Source organism: Galeopterus variegatus, unplaced genomic scaffold, assembly GCF_000696425.1.
Source record: "Galeopterus variegatus unplaced genomic scaffold, G_variegatus-3.0.2 Scaffold269, whole genome shotgun sequence".
Taxonomy (NCBI): Eukaryota; Metazoa; Chordata; class Mammalia; order Dermoptera; family Cynocephalidae; genus Galeopterus; species Galeopterus variegatus.
In genome coordinates this window covers 196,879-214,726 of record NW_007726380.1, presented here as the reverse complement: position 1 = coordinate 214,726, position 17,848 = coordinate 196,879, and the positions used below count along the sequence as shown (strand labels likewise).

At 37.8% G+C, this 17,848-nt stretch overlaps 1 protein-coding gene across 2 annotated transcripts in view; it reads left to right on the top strand.

Annotated features, from left to right (window-relative positions):
• The first annotated feature begins 38 nt into the window (after positions 1-38).
• Positions 39-17,848, top strand: part of POLH (polymerase (DNA directed), eta) — a 25,456-nt gene continuing 7,646 nt past the window's right edge. The window contains exons 1-9 of one of the 2 annotated variants that reach the window (XM_008566771.1): positions 39-119; positions 2,818-2,958; positions 3,468-3,602; positions 6,080-6,297; positions 8,520-8,689; positions 11,002-11,105; positions 12,297-12,416; positions 12,976-13,099; positions 16,162-16,227. In XM_008566771.1, the coding sequence (XP_008564993.1) occupies positions 2,822-2,958; positions 3,468-3,602; positions 6,080-6,297; positions 8,520-8,689; positions 11,002-11,105; positions 12,297-12,416; positions 12,976-13,099; positions 16,162-16,227 (1,074 nt within the window). In that variant the 5' untranslated portion in view covers positions 39-119; positions 2,818-2,821. The remainder of the gene's footprint in view (positions 120-2,817; positions 2,959-3,467; positions 3,603-6,079; positions 6,298-8,519; positions 8,690-11,001; positions 11,106-12,296; positions 12,417-12,975; positions 13,100-16,161; positions 16,228-17,848) is intronic. The other variant, XM_008566772.1, reaches the window with a different exon arrangement.

The window sequence follows — 17,848 nt, the reverse complement described above, 5'->3', positions numbered from 1 at the left end:
CCACTGGCACGCTCCCGGAAAGGCGACAAGATATTCAAGGCCTTTTCAATTTCCTGTCAGTGAACATTGAGTCCGGCATCTCGAGCATCCGCGGTTGGCAGTTTTGCCAGGTCACCTTGGTAAGAAAATTTAGAGCCGTTCGGTATCACTGTTTCAGACTTTTCGTGTTACCTTGGATATTGGTTTTATGATATAGCAGTGACTAGTGACACATTCGGCCGAAATTACGTGAAACAAAACATGCTGAGAGATAAGACCCTGGTATTGTCTTCTAAGAAGATTTTTCTTTTTCTTTTTCTTTTTTTTTCTTTTAAAGATGACCGGTAAGGGGATCTTATTCCTTGACTTGGTGTTGTTAGCACCATGCTCTCCCAAGTGAGCTAACTGGCCATCCCTATGTAGGATCCGAACCGCACTCTCCCTGGTGAGCCACGGCCGGCCCCTAAGAAGATTTTTTTATAGAAAAAAATGGTATTTCCCCCTGTAGCTCTTAAACCTCCTTCACTTGTATTTATTTTTTCTGGACGTGTTATTACTTGATCGGCACCAAATTTGTTTTATGCAGATTGGGATAAGTCGAGATATTTAAAGACGAATTATTGCAGTTATTGAAGGTTCAGTTTTGATAATTTGCTAAGTGCTATTATGTATAAGATTTCAAAGTAGTGTAGTCCTTACCTGAAAGCAGAATTTTGGCAGGAAGTGTGTTTCGTTTTCCATCCGAATGAAGCGCTTGCTTTCTCCAGTAAATACGTGAACTGAAACCCTCAACAGCTTCATTATCTGTTAAAGTCTGCATATCTACTTTTTTTGACGTGTACTCAGTAAAATGTTTGCTGGACTTAAGTCACTGCTCCCTATTCTCCATTTCTGGTATTTCTATCTAATATGGTACTTACACGTTTTTTGTTTTTGTTACAATGCATTTGCTATTTTCTGGCTTTCTCTGTTCCAGTACTATAGAAAGCCACTTCAAGATAAAGGGATTTCTGACATGTTATGGTTTTAACTTATACATGTTTAGAGTATCACATTGTACCTGTTTTATGTGAGCGATCAATTGGATTTATAAGGAATTAATATCTTGACTACTCGAACTTTCTTAATTCTTTGCTTTCTTTCCACTAATCTTCTGGCTTTGTAGTTGCATAACACTTTTTTCAAGGTGAATGTTAATTTTTGAAAAACTTTTTTTTGAATACAGTTGGGTTCTCACTCAACTGTATAACCTGTGTTTCTCATATTTAAATCATGAATTATTGGTGTTTTCATAAGTATCTTAATTACTTTAGGCCAGTGGTTCCCAATCTCCTGCATGTTGGAATTGTCTGGAGAGCTTTTATAAATGATGGTGCCCAGGTTACTCCCATACCAATTAAATTAGGATGCTTGGCGGTGGAAGGTTTGTTCTTCCAATCTTCCATCCATACCTTTATGTGTGTCTATCTGTGAATAAAATAGTAGTGTTTTCTTTTGTGTTTAAAAATTTATGTGAAGGGAGGGCTGGCCCATGGATCACTTGGGAGAGTGTGTTGCTGATAACACCAAGGCCACGGATTCGGATCACTATATAGGGATGGACGGTTATCTCACTTGGGAGAGCATGGTGCTAACAACACCAAGTCAAGGGTTAAGATCCCCTTACTGGTCATCTTTTGGGAAAAAAAAAATTTACAGGAAGGGGTAGAAAATGGCCATTGGAGAACACTACAAAGTAATTGTTATAGGCAAGATCCACTGCTGGATGCTGTAGTGGTTGAAAGTTTGAAGAGAAACAAGATATTCGCAAAGTTTCAAAGTTTCTTCTCTCAAGATATTTATTAGCTACAAAAGGAAAAATAATAACTTTTCAGTGAGAATCCTGGCAAACACCACCTTAACTAATTGATCATGGGTAACATCACCAGTAATAAGACATATTCATGATATCATGTATGCTTCTCCCATATAATACACTGAGAAGAACACACCACTTCCATGGTGTTCTTGCCACAAATGCATAATCTCAACCTAATCATGGGAAAACATCACACAAATCCAAATTGAGACATTCTCAATAGAACTGACTAGTACTTTTCAAAAGTGCCAGGGTCATGAAAAACAAAGAAAGACTGAGGAAGTGTTACAGATTGAAGGAGACTAAGGAGACATGATGACTAAGTGCATTGTAGGATCCTAGATTGGATACTGGAACAGAAAACGTACATTAGTGTAAAAATGGTGAAATCTAAATAAAGTATGTAGTTGAGTTAATAATAATATATCAATGTTTGTTTTATAATTTTGATAATTGTGCTATGTAAAGTGTTAACATTAAGGGAAATTGGCTGTAGGAGAACCCTACTATTTTTGCAACTTTCTGTAACTATTTAAAAATAAAAAGTTAAAAAGAATTTACATGAATGCTATGATGTTATATTTCATTTTCTGTTTTTCTTTTCCCTGAACTCAAGATCTATCAACTAGAGTAACCGTTGGCTCTCTCCCCTAATGATGTACATTGTGATTTTAATTTGCATTTCCACATGACTAATGATGATGAACCCATTTTCATATTCTTGGCTATTTGTACATCTTCTTTTGTGAAGTGATCAGTTCTTTCAGGGATGAGAATTTTAAAAGCTTTTAATACTTATTACCTTTGTAAAATTGTACCAGTTTATTCTCATGCCAACAGTATATGAAAATGCCTATTTTCTTATTAGTTTCCATGCTCCCATGCTCATGGTAACTTATCAAGGAAAGAATGAAAATATGGTTTTCCCTGGCATTTTGGGTTATGTATCTTTCTAACTGTCCATAAATGTTGTCTTACAGAAAAATGGTTACTGGACAGGATCGGGTGGTTGCTCTAGTGGACATGGATTGTTTTTTTGTGCAAGTGGAGCAGCGGCAAAATCCTCATTTGAAGAATAAGCCTTGTGCAGTCGTACAGTACAAATCATGGAAGGGTGGTGGGTATGTATCATTGCTATTATTGCAACTGTCAACTATTATTTTATTTTTTATTTCTTTAAAATTTTGTTTATTTATTTATTTGTTTTTTAGTTCTCACTTATGAGTGAGGACATGTGGTATTTCTCTCTTTTTTTAATAATTTATTTTATTTATTGAATCAAAATCGATTATACATATTTTGGGGGTTGAACATTGAGATATGTTGATTAAATCAGTATTACTAGCATATGTATTGTTACAAATTGTAATTATTCTTTATGTCCCTTGTCCAGTCTCTCCCCTTCTCCCATTCCCTCCCCCTTCAACTATTATTTTAATCTGTGGGAATACCATGGCACTGTGCTAGGTCCTATTTTTGAGATTTCTGAACTGCTGTGTTTGGGATTGAATGGTGGCATCTGTGGTCAAAAAGTTTCTCATATGTTTATAGCCTAATGGTGTTAAATTTTAATTGTTTTTACTTGTGATCATGCAATATTTTTTCTCTTCCTTCTTTTTTCTAACTTTAGAATAATTGCAGTGAGTTATGAAGCTCGTGCATTTGGGGTCACTAGAAGCATGTGGGCAGATGATGCTAAGAAGTTATGTCCAGATCTTCTACTGGCACAAGTTCGTGAGTCCCGTGGGAAAGCTAACCTTACAAAGTAAGAAAAAAAGTTGCTTAAAGGGACATAGAGCAGTTGGAAATAATATTCTATGAGTCTAAGAACTGGTATTTCAAATTTGTTCTGTGTAAATAACATCTGAAAAAGTTCCCTTTGCTCAGCCATCTTTTCTCTATGAAATGAAAATAGATTTTGATATTGTGTTTCAGGAGCAGTTCAGAATCATTATAAACTATAACAATTGCTGACTTTGACATCCATTTAGTTTCCTTATTTGTTTAAAGATTGGTTGTTATAATTAAAACTTAATACCAATTCCCATGTTTTCGGTCCGAAAGTCACTCCTGTGAAACTAGGAGTTTTTCCACGCACAGCTGAGGTTAAGCTGACAGTCTAGCGCAATATCTAGAATTGTCAGAATTGAACAATCTCAAAGGAGATTCTTTGTTTTTGAATTGAGCTTTCTCTCCTCAAATATTAGAAATTTAGCCTCGAAATGGGAGCCATGTATAGGCATAGTCAAGTTGGAGGCAGGCACAAGCCCCATGAATTATATCACATGCCAAGCACTGTGTTAAGCTTCCTATAGGCAATATCTCTTCTAAGTCTCACATTGTATAAGGTAGGTTCTAGTATTACTCCCCCTTCACAGATGAGGAATCAAGTTTAGAAGTTAAATAATTGAAGTTCACACAAAGGATCATACCTATTTTTTCAGATTCTAATATCCACATTCTAATTGTACACTATACTGTGTGGTGTGGTATGCGGATCCTGCTTTGACTTAGAACTTGAAATATTTCTCTCTTCCTCTCTTTTTTTTTTTTTTTTTGGTGGCTGGTCAGTTTGGGGATCCGAATCCATGACCTTGCTTTTATAAGGCTGCACTCTAACCAACTGGGCTAACTGGCCAGCCCAGAACTTGAAATATTTCTGAATTTACCTGTGAATTAGAAGTCTAAAGGTGGAGTGGTATAGCTAGAGAAGACAGATTTGACTAAAGAGTAATAGTTTAACCCCAAAGCAGAATTAACTCAACTAATGCACATATGCTACATTGCATTGAATAGAATTTTATGCTAGTGTAGACAGTATAATTTCCCTGAAATATATATTGTTGACTTCAAAGTGTGATTTGGAAAAGCTACACTCTACCAACTTTAAACTGGATCATTTACTTTTAAAATCATCAAGTAATGAACAAAGGCAATTTTAGAAAATTTAAGAGTAAGTGTATAGACCAGAGATCAAATAAGACCTGGCAATCTAAAATTATTATTTTTATTAACATGAAATACCAAGTTATAAAAATAAAAATATTGCTCAGTTTAAAAAAAAATACTATTTGTAGAAACATATATACATATACAAATACTTTGTATAAAGTTTTAAAACTATCCTTAAAAATACTTTTGGAGTAATTTGCTCAAGAAGCTATGAAGAAACACCAACTACTGCAATGGAGTATCCTTTCTGGCTCTGTTTGTGTATGAGCACATTGGCTCTCTTTTTTTTCTTTCTTTGAGGTGTGACGATCTTCTTCCTAGCCCAAATAATGATTAAAAGAAAAAAAGCCAGATACTTTTCTAATTCTCTTATTGGAGAATGTTTTGGAACAATAATTATACTAGTTTTTATAGGTGTCTTAGTGAAGAGGTACAAATACTTCCATTTTTATGTTAAATATAATAGGTTCAACAGGAACAAAGAACTTTAAATTACATAGCAGATCCAAAATAAAGCAAAGAAATATCTGCATATTGTCATAGGAATAGAAAGCTAGCTATACAGCCAGAAGAGCTGCTTATTATGGCTCGAATAGAAGGTATATGGTGAGATTGGTAATCCCCTGAGAGAGGTTGTCTGCCTGCCCAGATGCATGACCACATTCTGGGCGCTTATCTTCAACTTGATAATTGGAATGTTAGTATTTCCAGAAGTGATTGGTTTGGGTATGTTTATGTGTGATGATGACCAATTCACATGTTAACCAAACTCACCATTGACTGAAGTATAAAATCTGTAGTCAGTTTGTTAATTTATAGTGAGAAATACTCTTCTGAGGAAGACCAGGTACTCTGGTTCACTGATGATTGCAGTGTTCTCTGTAAGTTATCTCTTATTTGAAGACAGAATTAGAGACTGTGTGGTGGATATATGAAAATAACAAAAAGATAGGTGATCATAGTAAAATATTTTCTAGTTAAACTAGTTTGGCATTTCCTTCCTCTTTAGAAAGATCCTTGTCATGCAGATATATTCATGGTCTGGATGCTTTGGTGGTGCAAGCATCGGTCTGAAAATGTTTGCCTCCGTGGTTCTTCCTTTTCTTTCCTTCTGTTATTGACTGTATGCCTGCCTATTGATCCCTTCAGTTGGGTTACACTGTCTAGTCCCCATTAAGCCACTTGTCTCTTACATATATTATTGTTCATTATGGGAGGGTGGGGATATGGCCAACAATCTCAAGGTTGCCTCCATTTATTTCCTGCATGTATGATCCTTATACTTCATAGATATCGGGAAGCCAGCGTTGAAGTGATGGAGATAATGTCTCGTTTTGCTGTGATTGAACGTGCCAGCATTGATGAGGCTTACATAGATCTGACGCGTGCTGTCCAAGAGAGACTACAGGAGCTACAAGGTCAGCATATCTCAGCAGACTTGCTGCCAAGCACTTACATTGAAGGATTTCCCCAAGGCCCTACAACAGCAGAAGAGACTGTTCAGAAAGGTACTTCCATAGCGTCATATTGCTTCTGCTTCCTTCCTTTGAAACCTGCTTTGCTTGGTCATGCTGATTATTCTTGGAATGATTAAAAGGAACATAAACTACAGCCTGAATGAATCACAAGGACTCACATGGAAAGATATACAAATTCTCTTATCTTTCCAGGTATATGGATGTTGAGAAGCTGTGAAATCTTTATGAAAGTAAATTTCTCTTTAGCTATAACTAGGGCAGGTTAGTGTTATCAGTAGAAGGCAGAAGTCAGACTGAGCACTTCTGTCATTTGTAGGTTAATTATATAAATTGTTGTAACTTGGTTTCTGAAGGGTGAGCTTTTTTAAGGGGGATCTTGGGCATGGAGAGTTGAGTTATTCAAAATTTCTATTCAGTTCATAGCACATTGACATCAATGGGCTGTGCAAGGCCCCTCTTGTTTTATTTTACTTCTTTCCCCTTCATAGTGATTCCCCCACTCCATCCCCTCCCCACTTACCTTTTGGTACTCACTGATGTATTTGATATATCTTCTTAGCTATGTACTCATGTATATCTTTATAAATTATACAGTATTGCTTTGTATATACACTTTTTAATTACAAGATGATATTGTGCTATTATAGAACCCTTTCTTTTTAAAAATTTTCTTTCAATGGTGATTTTAGAGATCTATCTGGCTACTTTGTATATACACTTTTTAATTACAAGATGATATTGTGCTATTATAGAACCCTTTCTTTTTTAAAATTTTCTTTCAGTGGTGATTTTAGAGATCTATCTGGCTGTACTATAGATGAATAAAATGAGTTAAAACAATCCAACAAAAAAATAGACAAATGATTTGAACAGGCACTGCATTAAAGAAGATATCTAAATGATCAAAAACATAAAAGGATGTTCAACTTTGTTAACACCAGGGACATGCAAACTGAAACCACAATGTGATATTACTACACACCTATCAAAATGGCTAAAATGCAAAAAAGAAAAAAGCAAGTGTCAACAAGGATGTTGAACAACTACAACTCTCTTATTGATGCTAGTGGATTATAAATTGTTAACCATTTTGGAAAACCGTTTGACAGTATCTTCTCAAGCTGAGTATAGGCAAACCCTACAACTGAGCTGGTTGGGAAAGAACCTTTGAGGAGAAAGATACATATTAGTTTGATTTCAGTAATGTTTAGTTTGAAACTATAATGAAAAATTCAAGAAGAGTTATTCTGTAGGGTTAGAATTTAAGTAAGTTCGGGGATAGAGATAAAGATTTACATATACTAAGCATAAGCAAGTTAAAACATAAAACAGTACCAGTTCACCAAGAGAAAAAATATATAGAGAAGAGGAGAATGTTGCTCAGTACCCACAGTTAGGGTGTTAGAGGAGGAAGAAGGAAAGGAGAGAAAAAGCAGTTATCAGTAGTTGGAAAATATTTCCTTCTATGTGCTTATCTTCCTTATCTTCTCTATATATGTGAACCTTTATTCTACCTCTCCAAGATACTTTGGATATATTTTCTTACCTTGTTCATATCTCATTACTGCCTCTTTAAACCAGCATGGCCTTATTTCCTATGTACTTAACACTCTTGCTGTATTTATGCCTGTTTATAATTGTGAATTGTGAATAGTTCTAAATTCACAACTGTGAATAGTTCTAAATTCACAACTGTGAATAGTTCTAAATTGGATAGTAAGATATTTTCAAGGCCCTGAGTCCAAAGTTACATCTATCTTAAAACAGTTTGTCAGGAGCATAAATCTAGTGCCTCTGATTGGATTTTAAGCTACTCAACTGGAACCAGCCTCTAAAAATATGTAAATGCTAATTTAATTTTATATTGAAGCTTGAGTTAATTCTGTATATTTTCTAATTAAATAGCATAATAGGCTTCTTGGGGAGGATCAAGGGGTAATAGGTGGAAGAAAATTCAAGAGAACTAGGGAGAGAAAACATGCTTTTAAATTACTGTTCATGAATGATATTTACACAGGATATTTGTTGGACATTAGCACGTAAGATTTGGCCTATGCTGAAACTAAGGCTACTGGAATTGGTATGAAGGAGAAATTTATCTCTACTGTAATTGGTCTTCTAAACTGACTGCCATTTTTTGTGAAGACCTATATATCTAAAGTACCAGAAATCTAAGCATTTCTGCATTAGATAACACAACTAAATAACTAATTCTTTAAACTGTCTAAGTGTGACCTCTCAACTTTTTTCAGATGATATGCGACAACAAGGCTTATTACAATGGCTTGATTCTCTTCAGATTGATAACATCACCTCTCCAGACCTGCAGCTCACCGTGGGAGCAGTGATTGTGGAAGAGATGAGAGCAGCCATAGAGAGGCAGACTGGTTTTCAGTGTTCAGCTGGAATTTCACACAATAAGGTGAAGGCTAATACTAAATTTCAAAGAGAAACATTTATGTCTTTAGTTAAATACAGCAAGGATAGATATTTAAATTGAGGCATTTAAATTATTACACACATACTTTGAAATAGGTTTGTACTTAAAATTCATTTTGAGGCTCAAATTAAGCCTAAGTAATTTTTTAACATGGGAATTGACATTGAATATGTACTTTCCTAAGAAGCAGGTGAAAAGTTACAAAAAATGCTTATTTCTATAGTTGCAGCCAAAGTACAGTTGGCCCTCCATATCTGTGGGTTCCACATCTACAGATTCAACCAACTGCAGATCATAATATTCAGGAAAGGGTGGCTGGTTAGCTCAGTTGGTTAGAGCACAGGTTCAGATCCCCCTCACCGGCCAACTGTCAAAAGCAAAAATTTGGGAGCAAAAAGGGCAATAAAAAATAATAATACGATAATAAAAATAATACAAATTAAAAACAATACATTATAACAACTACTTACATAGTATTTACATTGTATTAGATATTATAAGTAATCTAGAGATGATTTGAGGTATACAGGAGGATGTGCATAGGTTACATGCAAATACTATGCCATTTCTTTTTTTTTTTCCTGATGCCATTTTATATAAGGGACCTGAGCATCTAAGGAGTTTGGCATCTGCAGTGGAAGAGGGGAGATGTCCTAGAACCAATGCCCTGTGGATACTGAGGGACAACTATATTTCCTTAATGACTGAACTATCTATATAAAGGAGGAACCTAGTCTTTGGATATTTATTTATTTATTTGTTTGTTTGTTTGTTTAATTAATTTATTTATTTAAAGACCAGTAAGGGGATCTTAACCCTTGACTTGGTGTTGTCAGCACCATGCTCTCCCAAGTGAGCTAACCGGCCATCCCTATATAGGAATCTGAACCTGTGGCCTTGGTGTTATTCATACCATACTCTCCCAAGTGAGTCACAGGCCAGCCCTAGTCTTTGAATTTTTATATATTAACCTATTTCTTTTATTTTCACTTGCTGAATATTTTTGTGTTGACTTATTTTTATGTGGAGTTACCTAGGTGTTTTGTGCTTTTACCTATTCCCTCTTTTCTAAGGAGAGCAATAAGAAATAGAATAGTAAAATTTTATCAATTTGGACCACTGTTTTAATTTAAGGAACACACAGACACACACACACACAGACACACACACACACACACACACAAGAAATGTAACATTCAAGAAATGTAGCATTAAAAAAAAAAATTAGGTAACAGACAATTCTCAATCAAGCAGAATAACTAGTTTTCTTTTTAACTGAATAAAGTCCAGCCAGGACCTTCAGCTATTTCTGATCAAGGCTCAATAATTGGGCAGTGGCTGAATATCCATAATTGCTACCTTCTTTCCCTCCCTTCAATAAGGGGAAATTTGCCAAATTGCCCAGCAGAGTTTTTTAGGTTTTTTTTTTCTGGTTGGCTGGAGGAAAGGGAAATAATAGTCCCAGTATAATTAAAACTAGTCTAAATGTTGCCTAGTAGAAGTTCCTAAAGAATCTCTCTAATGAATTTAAAGAGTGAGTTTATAATTTTCCTACCAATTATAATTTGTGAAATGAAGCCATTGAAGTGACTGAAATTCCAAGAGAGTTCTTAGGGCTGGCAGATTAGCTCACTTATAGCATGGTGCTGATAATACCAAGGTCACAGGCTTGGATTGCTTACCAGCCAGCCACCAAAGACAAAACAAAACAAAAACAGAGGTCTCAGGGATCTAAATTTTTTCACTTTTAAATGTTATTTATAAATAAGAAAGTGCTTGCTATTAGAGGATAATTTTGAGCCCAATCTTTATAACAGATACTAAATTATGGTAATGTATATTAAAGTGGCGAGTCAAGATGGACTAACCATTAATGAAGAAATTTAAATAAATGGGTAGGTAAACAGGTTTGTTTCAGCATTTTCATATGGACACACTGAGAAATACATTTTACCTGAGTATCTTCTGTAGCTTCTCTACTTTTTAAACCTCTTGAAGTGGGAGGACTTCAAGGAATAGATGGGAGAGGAAAAAAATGACTAGATGAAAACTGAGAATGGAAGAGTTGTTGGAAGAACAATGAGGACAATGATAATGGGTCATATTTTCCACTGAGGATGTTGTGGGACATTGAGTTTTAGAGATACCTTGAGTTTCTGGTTTTGTGTTTGTTTTTAGTGCGGAAATCATTAGTTACAGCCCTTAAGCTGTCTGTGCTCTGTGTGTGTGTGTGTGTGTGTGTGTGTGTGTTAATATTGGCAGTAATGAGGTTTTTATACTTTCCATGCTTCTAGGTCCTAGCAAAATTGGCCTGTGGACTAAACAAGCCTAACCGCCAGACCCTGGTCTCACATGGGTCAGTCCCACAGCTCTTTAGCCACATGCCTATTCACAAAATGTAAGTATTCAAGGAGCACCTTAAATTTCACTCATATCCATGTGAATACACTCTCTGGTTGTAGTTTCTCTGTTCTTTATGAAAGATTGGAGCCAGAGAAAATAGGTACCAGGCTGGAGGGAGACAACACAGAAAATTTTGAAAAACACACTGAGAGCCTTCAATTCTGGATTATCTGTGGCAGATACCTAATCCTGAATTTTAAGAAAATGAACTGAGTTTTAGCTATACGTTTAACTTTCCTCTAGACTTTTTACTCAAGTTTGTTATTAATAACAAATAAAGAGGAATTTTATTTCTTTTCTTTTCTCTAATATCAAATCAAGGTCTTCAAGTCTGCTGAATTGCTCCCAAACTAGACATGAGAGAAGCGAAATCAAGTGAATAACTAGGTTGTGCCTATCAATTATATATCCTTGACAAGGGCTTATAATATTGTTGAAGGGACAAGATATAACAGTTCAAAGCAGCAGTGAACGTGCTATCACAACTGCATATGAGTAATTGTTAAACAAATTGTGCAGGTAATTACCAGAGTTCACAAAAGAAGAGAGTAATTTGAGAAGGATTTACAAAAAAGTCATGGAATTTGCTTTTGAGGTTTGGCAGCATTTGGAGAGTCAGAAGAATAGTAAAACAATACTGATTTGGAGTGTTTTTTAGTACAAAGAGGGGAAAGTATAAGGTATTTTCAGTGAACTGGGACATAAACTAGTTTAGCTAGACCATATTGAGGAAGATAAGTAATGGAAACAGACTCAAAAGATAAGTTAAGGACAGTTTATAGGGAACTTCAAAGGCCAGGCTGAAGAATTTTGACCCTATTCTTAAGTATAAAAGGTTTTAACCATGGAGGGGATTCGTTTTGGGTTTGGAATTTTAATTCCCAAATGAGACAGTAGGTCTTGCACAATTGAAAGTTTTATATACAGTTGACTTGATAGCTAATCAATGACTTTAACCTTTTGTTTATGCTATTGTTAATCTTCCCTGGTCCTGATTCCCAGAGTATCTGAATTCCTAGAATCATCTAGGCTTATGCTGGAAAATTAAGAGTCTACAAGCCAATACATACTCTCATTTTCCCTGAACCTTTTGTAGAGCTACTTGCAGAAGCAGAATGTTTTATGTTTCCTGCTAACTAGATATTTATGATGTGACTTATACATTGTTTGTATCCTTTGTTATTAGTCGCAGTCTTGGAGGAAAGCTAGGGGCCTCTGTCACTGAAATCCTAGGGGTAGAATACATGGGTGAACTGACCCAGTTCACTGAATCCCAGCTCCAGAGTCATTTTGGGGAGAAGAATGGGTAAGTGATTCATACTATCTTTCAATCATAACCTTTATGGAGATGCTAAGTTCAAATATAGAAAAAGGCATCTAGTAAAATCTAGATCTTTCTTTAGGTTAACATTTGTTCCTTGAAATAATTTTGCTGGTCCTTCTTATTTTAATAGATAGGAATTGTTATTTTGAAACCTGGTTATATACTATTACAGCATTTATGTATGCTAAGATGCTGATGTTCTCTTATAATCCTTGTGTTTAAGGCCCTATTAAGCACAAAAAAAACTTGGGAATTGGTGGCTCCCTTGGTACTTTTGGTGGCTTGCTTGGTACCTTTCCAAAAATAAAAATGATGACTTGGCTTTAAACGGCAGAACCAGTGTTGCTCTTTTTGACAGAACATAGCACTGGAATTCATTGGGATGGGCAGGGATTCTGTCTGAAGTCAGGAACACTTAATTTTGGACAAATTTTTCCTTTTTCATGAAAAAGGATAAAAGGGTAAGATAATATAGGTATTTTGTTTTCACAAAGAATAATTATTTACTTTCACCTTAAAGTTTTTTTGCTGGTTTTATTAGGTCTTGGCTATATGCCATGTGCCGAGGGATTGAACATGATCCAGTTAAACCCAGGCAACTACCCAAAACCATTGGCTGTAGCAAGAACTTTCCAGGAAAAACAGCTCTGGCTACTCGGGAACAAGTAAGCAAACATTCTTGACAGAACACTACCTCTTTTAAAGGAGTTAATGGGTAGGTTTTGGTAATTGTGGAAGGTTTAACAGGTTAGATGGGACCTTTATCCTAAAAAGTCTGAAAGGAATAGAAAGAAGTTCCTTTTTTTTTGGCAGCTGACTGGTACAGGGATTGAACCCTGGACCTTGCTGGTATCAGCACCACTCTAACTGGCTGAGTTAACCAACCGGCCCAAAAGAAGTTCCTTTATTGTGTTGAAAACTGACCAGTTTGTCTTGTGATTTGTTACTTTTTGCCCCTTTCTTCCATCTAAAAATAAATAAAATGGAACTGACTGAAGTTCAAAATGGATTTTCTCCAAATTTGGAAAGCCAAGAATATTATGCCTCCAGTTTGGGTCTTTTTGTGAAGGGCGGGTGAGCATGGAGAGAGGGTGGTCAGTGGATACAGAATTGTACATAGGAAGAATGGGATCTAGTGTTCCATAGCAATATAGGGAGACTACAACCAACAATAGGTGCTGTGCATTGAGATGATGTTGAATGTTCCCACACAAAGAGGTGACAAATGTTTGAGGTGATGAATATACTAAACACTCTGATATGATCATTGCACAGTATGAATGTACCCAAATATCATATTGTACTTCATAAACATATACAATTATCATTGGTCAATTAAGAAAAATAAAAGGAAAGAAAACCCAAGAGAAATAGAATAGTGGTTACCAGAGGCAGGGAAAGTGAGGGAGATGGGAGGAAAGATTGGTAGACTGGTACAAAGTTAACAGTTAGATAGGAAGAATTAAGTTCTGGTGCTCTAGGGTGACAATAGCTAATGGTATTATATTATATATTTCAAGATAGCCAGAAAAGAGGATCTTGAATGCTGTAACCACAAAGAAATGATAAATGTTTAGGTGATAGATACGCTAACTATTCTGATTGGATCATTATATGATACATGGATGTACTGGAATAATAAACTGTACCCCATAAACATGTACAATGAAAAAAATAATTTAAAAAAATTTTTATTAATATTGGTTTTTTACATTTTATGATGTTGCAGAGCAGTTGGGAGGGAGAGAGGGAGGGGAAAGGGGAAGGAAATGTGATGGAAAAGGAGGAAGGAGGAAGGGCGGGATTGAGGACTGTGGCACCCCCCACATTCCCACAGGGGAGATTGGGGGGCTTCCAGTGGTGGCTTGATCATTGCCAGGCTGAGTTCAGATGTCACGGGGTGTGGCAAAAACCCTTGCCTCACACTTCCCCAGCTTGGGAACCTGTGGCTCTTCTTGTTGCAGCTCAGCAGTAGTTGCTGGGGTGGTTGCTGATGTTGGGGGGGCATAACCGAGGTCCTCGGCCCCCCACAACCCAGGCTTAGGAGAGCCCAGGGTGCTTCCTGCAGTGGCTCAGTGGTCATCACTGGGCTGGCTGCGGAGGTGGGGGGGGGGGGCATGGCCAAGGCCCTTGGCCCCCTACTGCCCTGGCTCAGGAGAACCCGGGTCACTTACTGTAGCGGCTTGGTGGTCGTCAATGGGCTGGCTGTGGGTGTGGGGGGGAGGGCGTGACCAAGGCCCAAGGCTCCCCACCACCCTGGCTCAGGAGAGCCTGGGGTGCTTCCTGCGGTGGCTCAGTGGTCAGTGGTTATTGCTGCGGTGGCTGTGCTTGTCAGGAGGTGTGACCAAATCCCTTGGCTCCCACCCTCAGGACTAGCTGCGGGAGTCATGGGGCATGGCTAAGGCCCCCAGTCCTTCCCCCTTTCTGGTTTGGTAGCCCAGGGGACTTCCAATCCTTCTAGGTGTTATAGGTGTTCTTTGGTGAAATGAGACCTTTACTAGTTAGTATCAAACTTTGTCTTTGGTTGTGGGTACTCTGGTTTTTCTTTCACTTCTGTGTTGGATTATTTGCTATTCCCACCATTCAAACTGTGCTGGAACTAATTTGCTGTCCTTTGCTTACTTCTAAAACGGGGGGACTTCCTGTGGGGACTAGCACTTGAGCCCTGTGGGTGAGCTAAATTGCTGCTTTGCTGCTGATTCCCTAGGGAAGGCTTTTTGTGCAGCTCAGGTTTTAATGGTTGACTTTATAGGTACTTCTGGTTCTAGTGAAATCTGGTGCACCTGGGTTATATAGAAACACTGGTGGGCCTGAGTCTTTTCATCAAACCGCACCCTATGCAATTCTATATTCCTGACCAGTCTCCTCTGAGTGGTCCTGTGCTGATTGTGGGGCCGATCAGCTGTCCTTGTTGTGCCCCAGTGTTCCCCTGGTGGGCCCATCTCCCCCACTGCCCATGCTCCAAACACTTCCCATGGCATGGGCCGTGCTCCCGTCCCTTGCGATGACTCACCAGCCTGAGTGACTCCTTTTTTTTTGGTTGTTGTGACTCCTTCGTTCTGTGTGGGTCCACGGGAACCCAATTAGTTGTATTGCTGGCCTGGGGCCACCAAGGCCCTCTTCTCCCCTGCTGCCTCCAAGCAGTTTCATCCAAAATGCACAGCTGCAGCTTTCTGCCAGCTCCTGCTCTGTGTGCTCAGCAGCTCCAGCCTGGAAATGGCTGGGATTTGAAACGGTCAGAGGGGTTTTTTCTTTCTCTCATCATGGCTTCTCCCACCTTCATGTACTCCGTAGGTCTCTCCTCCTCTTCCCCTGAGCTCTAGCGGCCCCAGCTTTGCTGTCATTGCTTTTTTGTAGTTGTAAATTGGTTGATTTGTGGGAGAGAGTGACACGGGGGACCATGTATTCCACTATCTTGAAAGCTCTCCCCGATAAATTAAAATTAAAAAAAAAAAAAAGAAAAAAAGTTTAGGTCTTTTCTTCTTTCTTAGAGCTGGAGCGTGCCTGAAATTCACCTTATGGCATGTCAGTAGGGAAAGAAAATTAAAATCTTGAGCTAGGGCAGGTCAGAGTACTGAGAAGATTTCTATGATCTGATGATCCCTTGGTTACGGGGGAGCCTTTGGTGCACAATTCCGTTTGGGAGAGAACTGAACAAATTCACTGTCTGGTTCTATAATAGACCTAAAGTATTTAAGTGAAAAACTAAAGTCTCAATTCTTTTTAGGTACAATGGTGGCTTTTGCAGTTAGCTCAGGAACTAGAGGAGAGACTGACCAAAGACCAAAACGATGTAAGATTTTTTCTTTATTCCTGGGGTGGGTTTTTTAGGATTAAATACCAACTGCTTCTTACTTTATAGAGTAGGAACAAAGATAGAAAAAGGTATCAACCTAGGATATTTTAAGAAATCTTTTATGTTCTTCTAATATAGGCCCATAAAACTGAACATGATCTTTGAAAGCCTGTATCTGTGAACGTAAGACCTAGCTCTACCCCCCTCTCATTACCATTTGCCTCTACTGTTTTGGATTTTCTTATGTAACTCCTCCTGCAACCCTGACTGTATAGTGGCCCTTCATCAGAGTGCATAGCCATTGAGCATGACACTGAGAGATTGGACTTTAAATTTTTGGACTTAAACATAGTGCATGTGACAAAGGAGTAGAGTAGAGGCAGTTTTAAAGACAGAGTATTACGTCAAACATTAGTTACCTGACAATGACTAATTTCTTTCTTCTCCTTTTTATTTATTTTATTTTATTCTTATTTTTTTTCCTTTTTTGTCTTTTTTCGTGACCGGCAACGGATTGCAACCCTCGGTGTCGCGCCCGTACCGGGCCGGGACCAGCAACGGGATCGCAACCCTCGGTGTTGCACCTGCACCTCGCTCAGCCAGTGAGNGGGTTGAGATCCCCTTACCGGTCATCTTTTAAAAAAAAAAAAAAAAGTGTACAGTTCAGTGGTTTAAGTGTATTCAGAATTGTAGAGTTATTCTACAATCAGTTTTAGAACATGCTCATCACCCCAAAAAGAAATCATGTACTCATTGGTAGTCACTCCCTGTTTTTCCCCTACCCACCCCAGCCCTAGGCAGCCACTAGTGTGCCTTCTGTTTCTATGGACTTACTTTTCTGGACATTTCATATAAATAGAATCATGCAGTATGTGGCCTTTTGTGACTGGCTTGAAATCTTTCACTTAACATAATGTTTTCAAGATTCACCCATACTGTAGCATGTATCAGTACTTCATTCCTTTTTATGACTGAATAATATTCTATTGTATGGATATACCACATTTTGTTTACCCATTCATCAGTGAGTGGACATTTGAGTTGTTTCCACTTTTTGGCTATTATAAATAATGCTGCTAGGAATATTCATGTATACATTTTTGTGTAGATATATATCTTCAATTCTCTTAGGTATATACCTAGGAGTATAATTGCGGGTCATATGGTAACTCCATGTTTAGCATTTTGAGGAACTGCCACACTGTTTTCCACAGTGATTGCATTATATACCTACTGGCAGTGTAAGTGGGTTCTAACTTTTCCACATCCTTGTCATTGTCTTTTTAAATTTTAGCCATACTAGTGAGTGTGAAGCATGTTATTATGGTTTTGAGTTGCATTTTCTTTTTTGGCGGCTGGCAGGTATGGGGATCCAAACCCTTGACCTTGGTGTTATCAGCACCACACTAATCAAGTGAGCTAACCAGCCAGCCTTTGAGTTGCATTTTCTTTTTTTTCCTTTTTGTCTTTTTTCGTGACCGGTAACAGGATCGCAACCCTCAGTGTCGCAACCGTACCGCGACCGGCAACGGGATCGCAACCCTTGGTGTCGCGCCCAACCAGTGAGCGGACTGGTCTCTATATGGGATCTGAACCCTCGGCGGGAGCGCCGCCACAC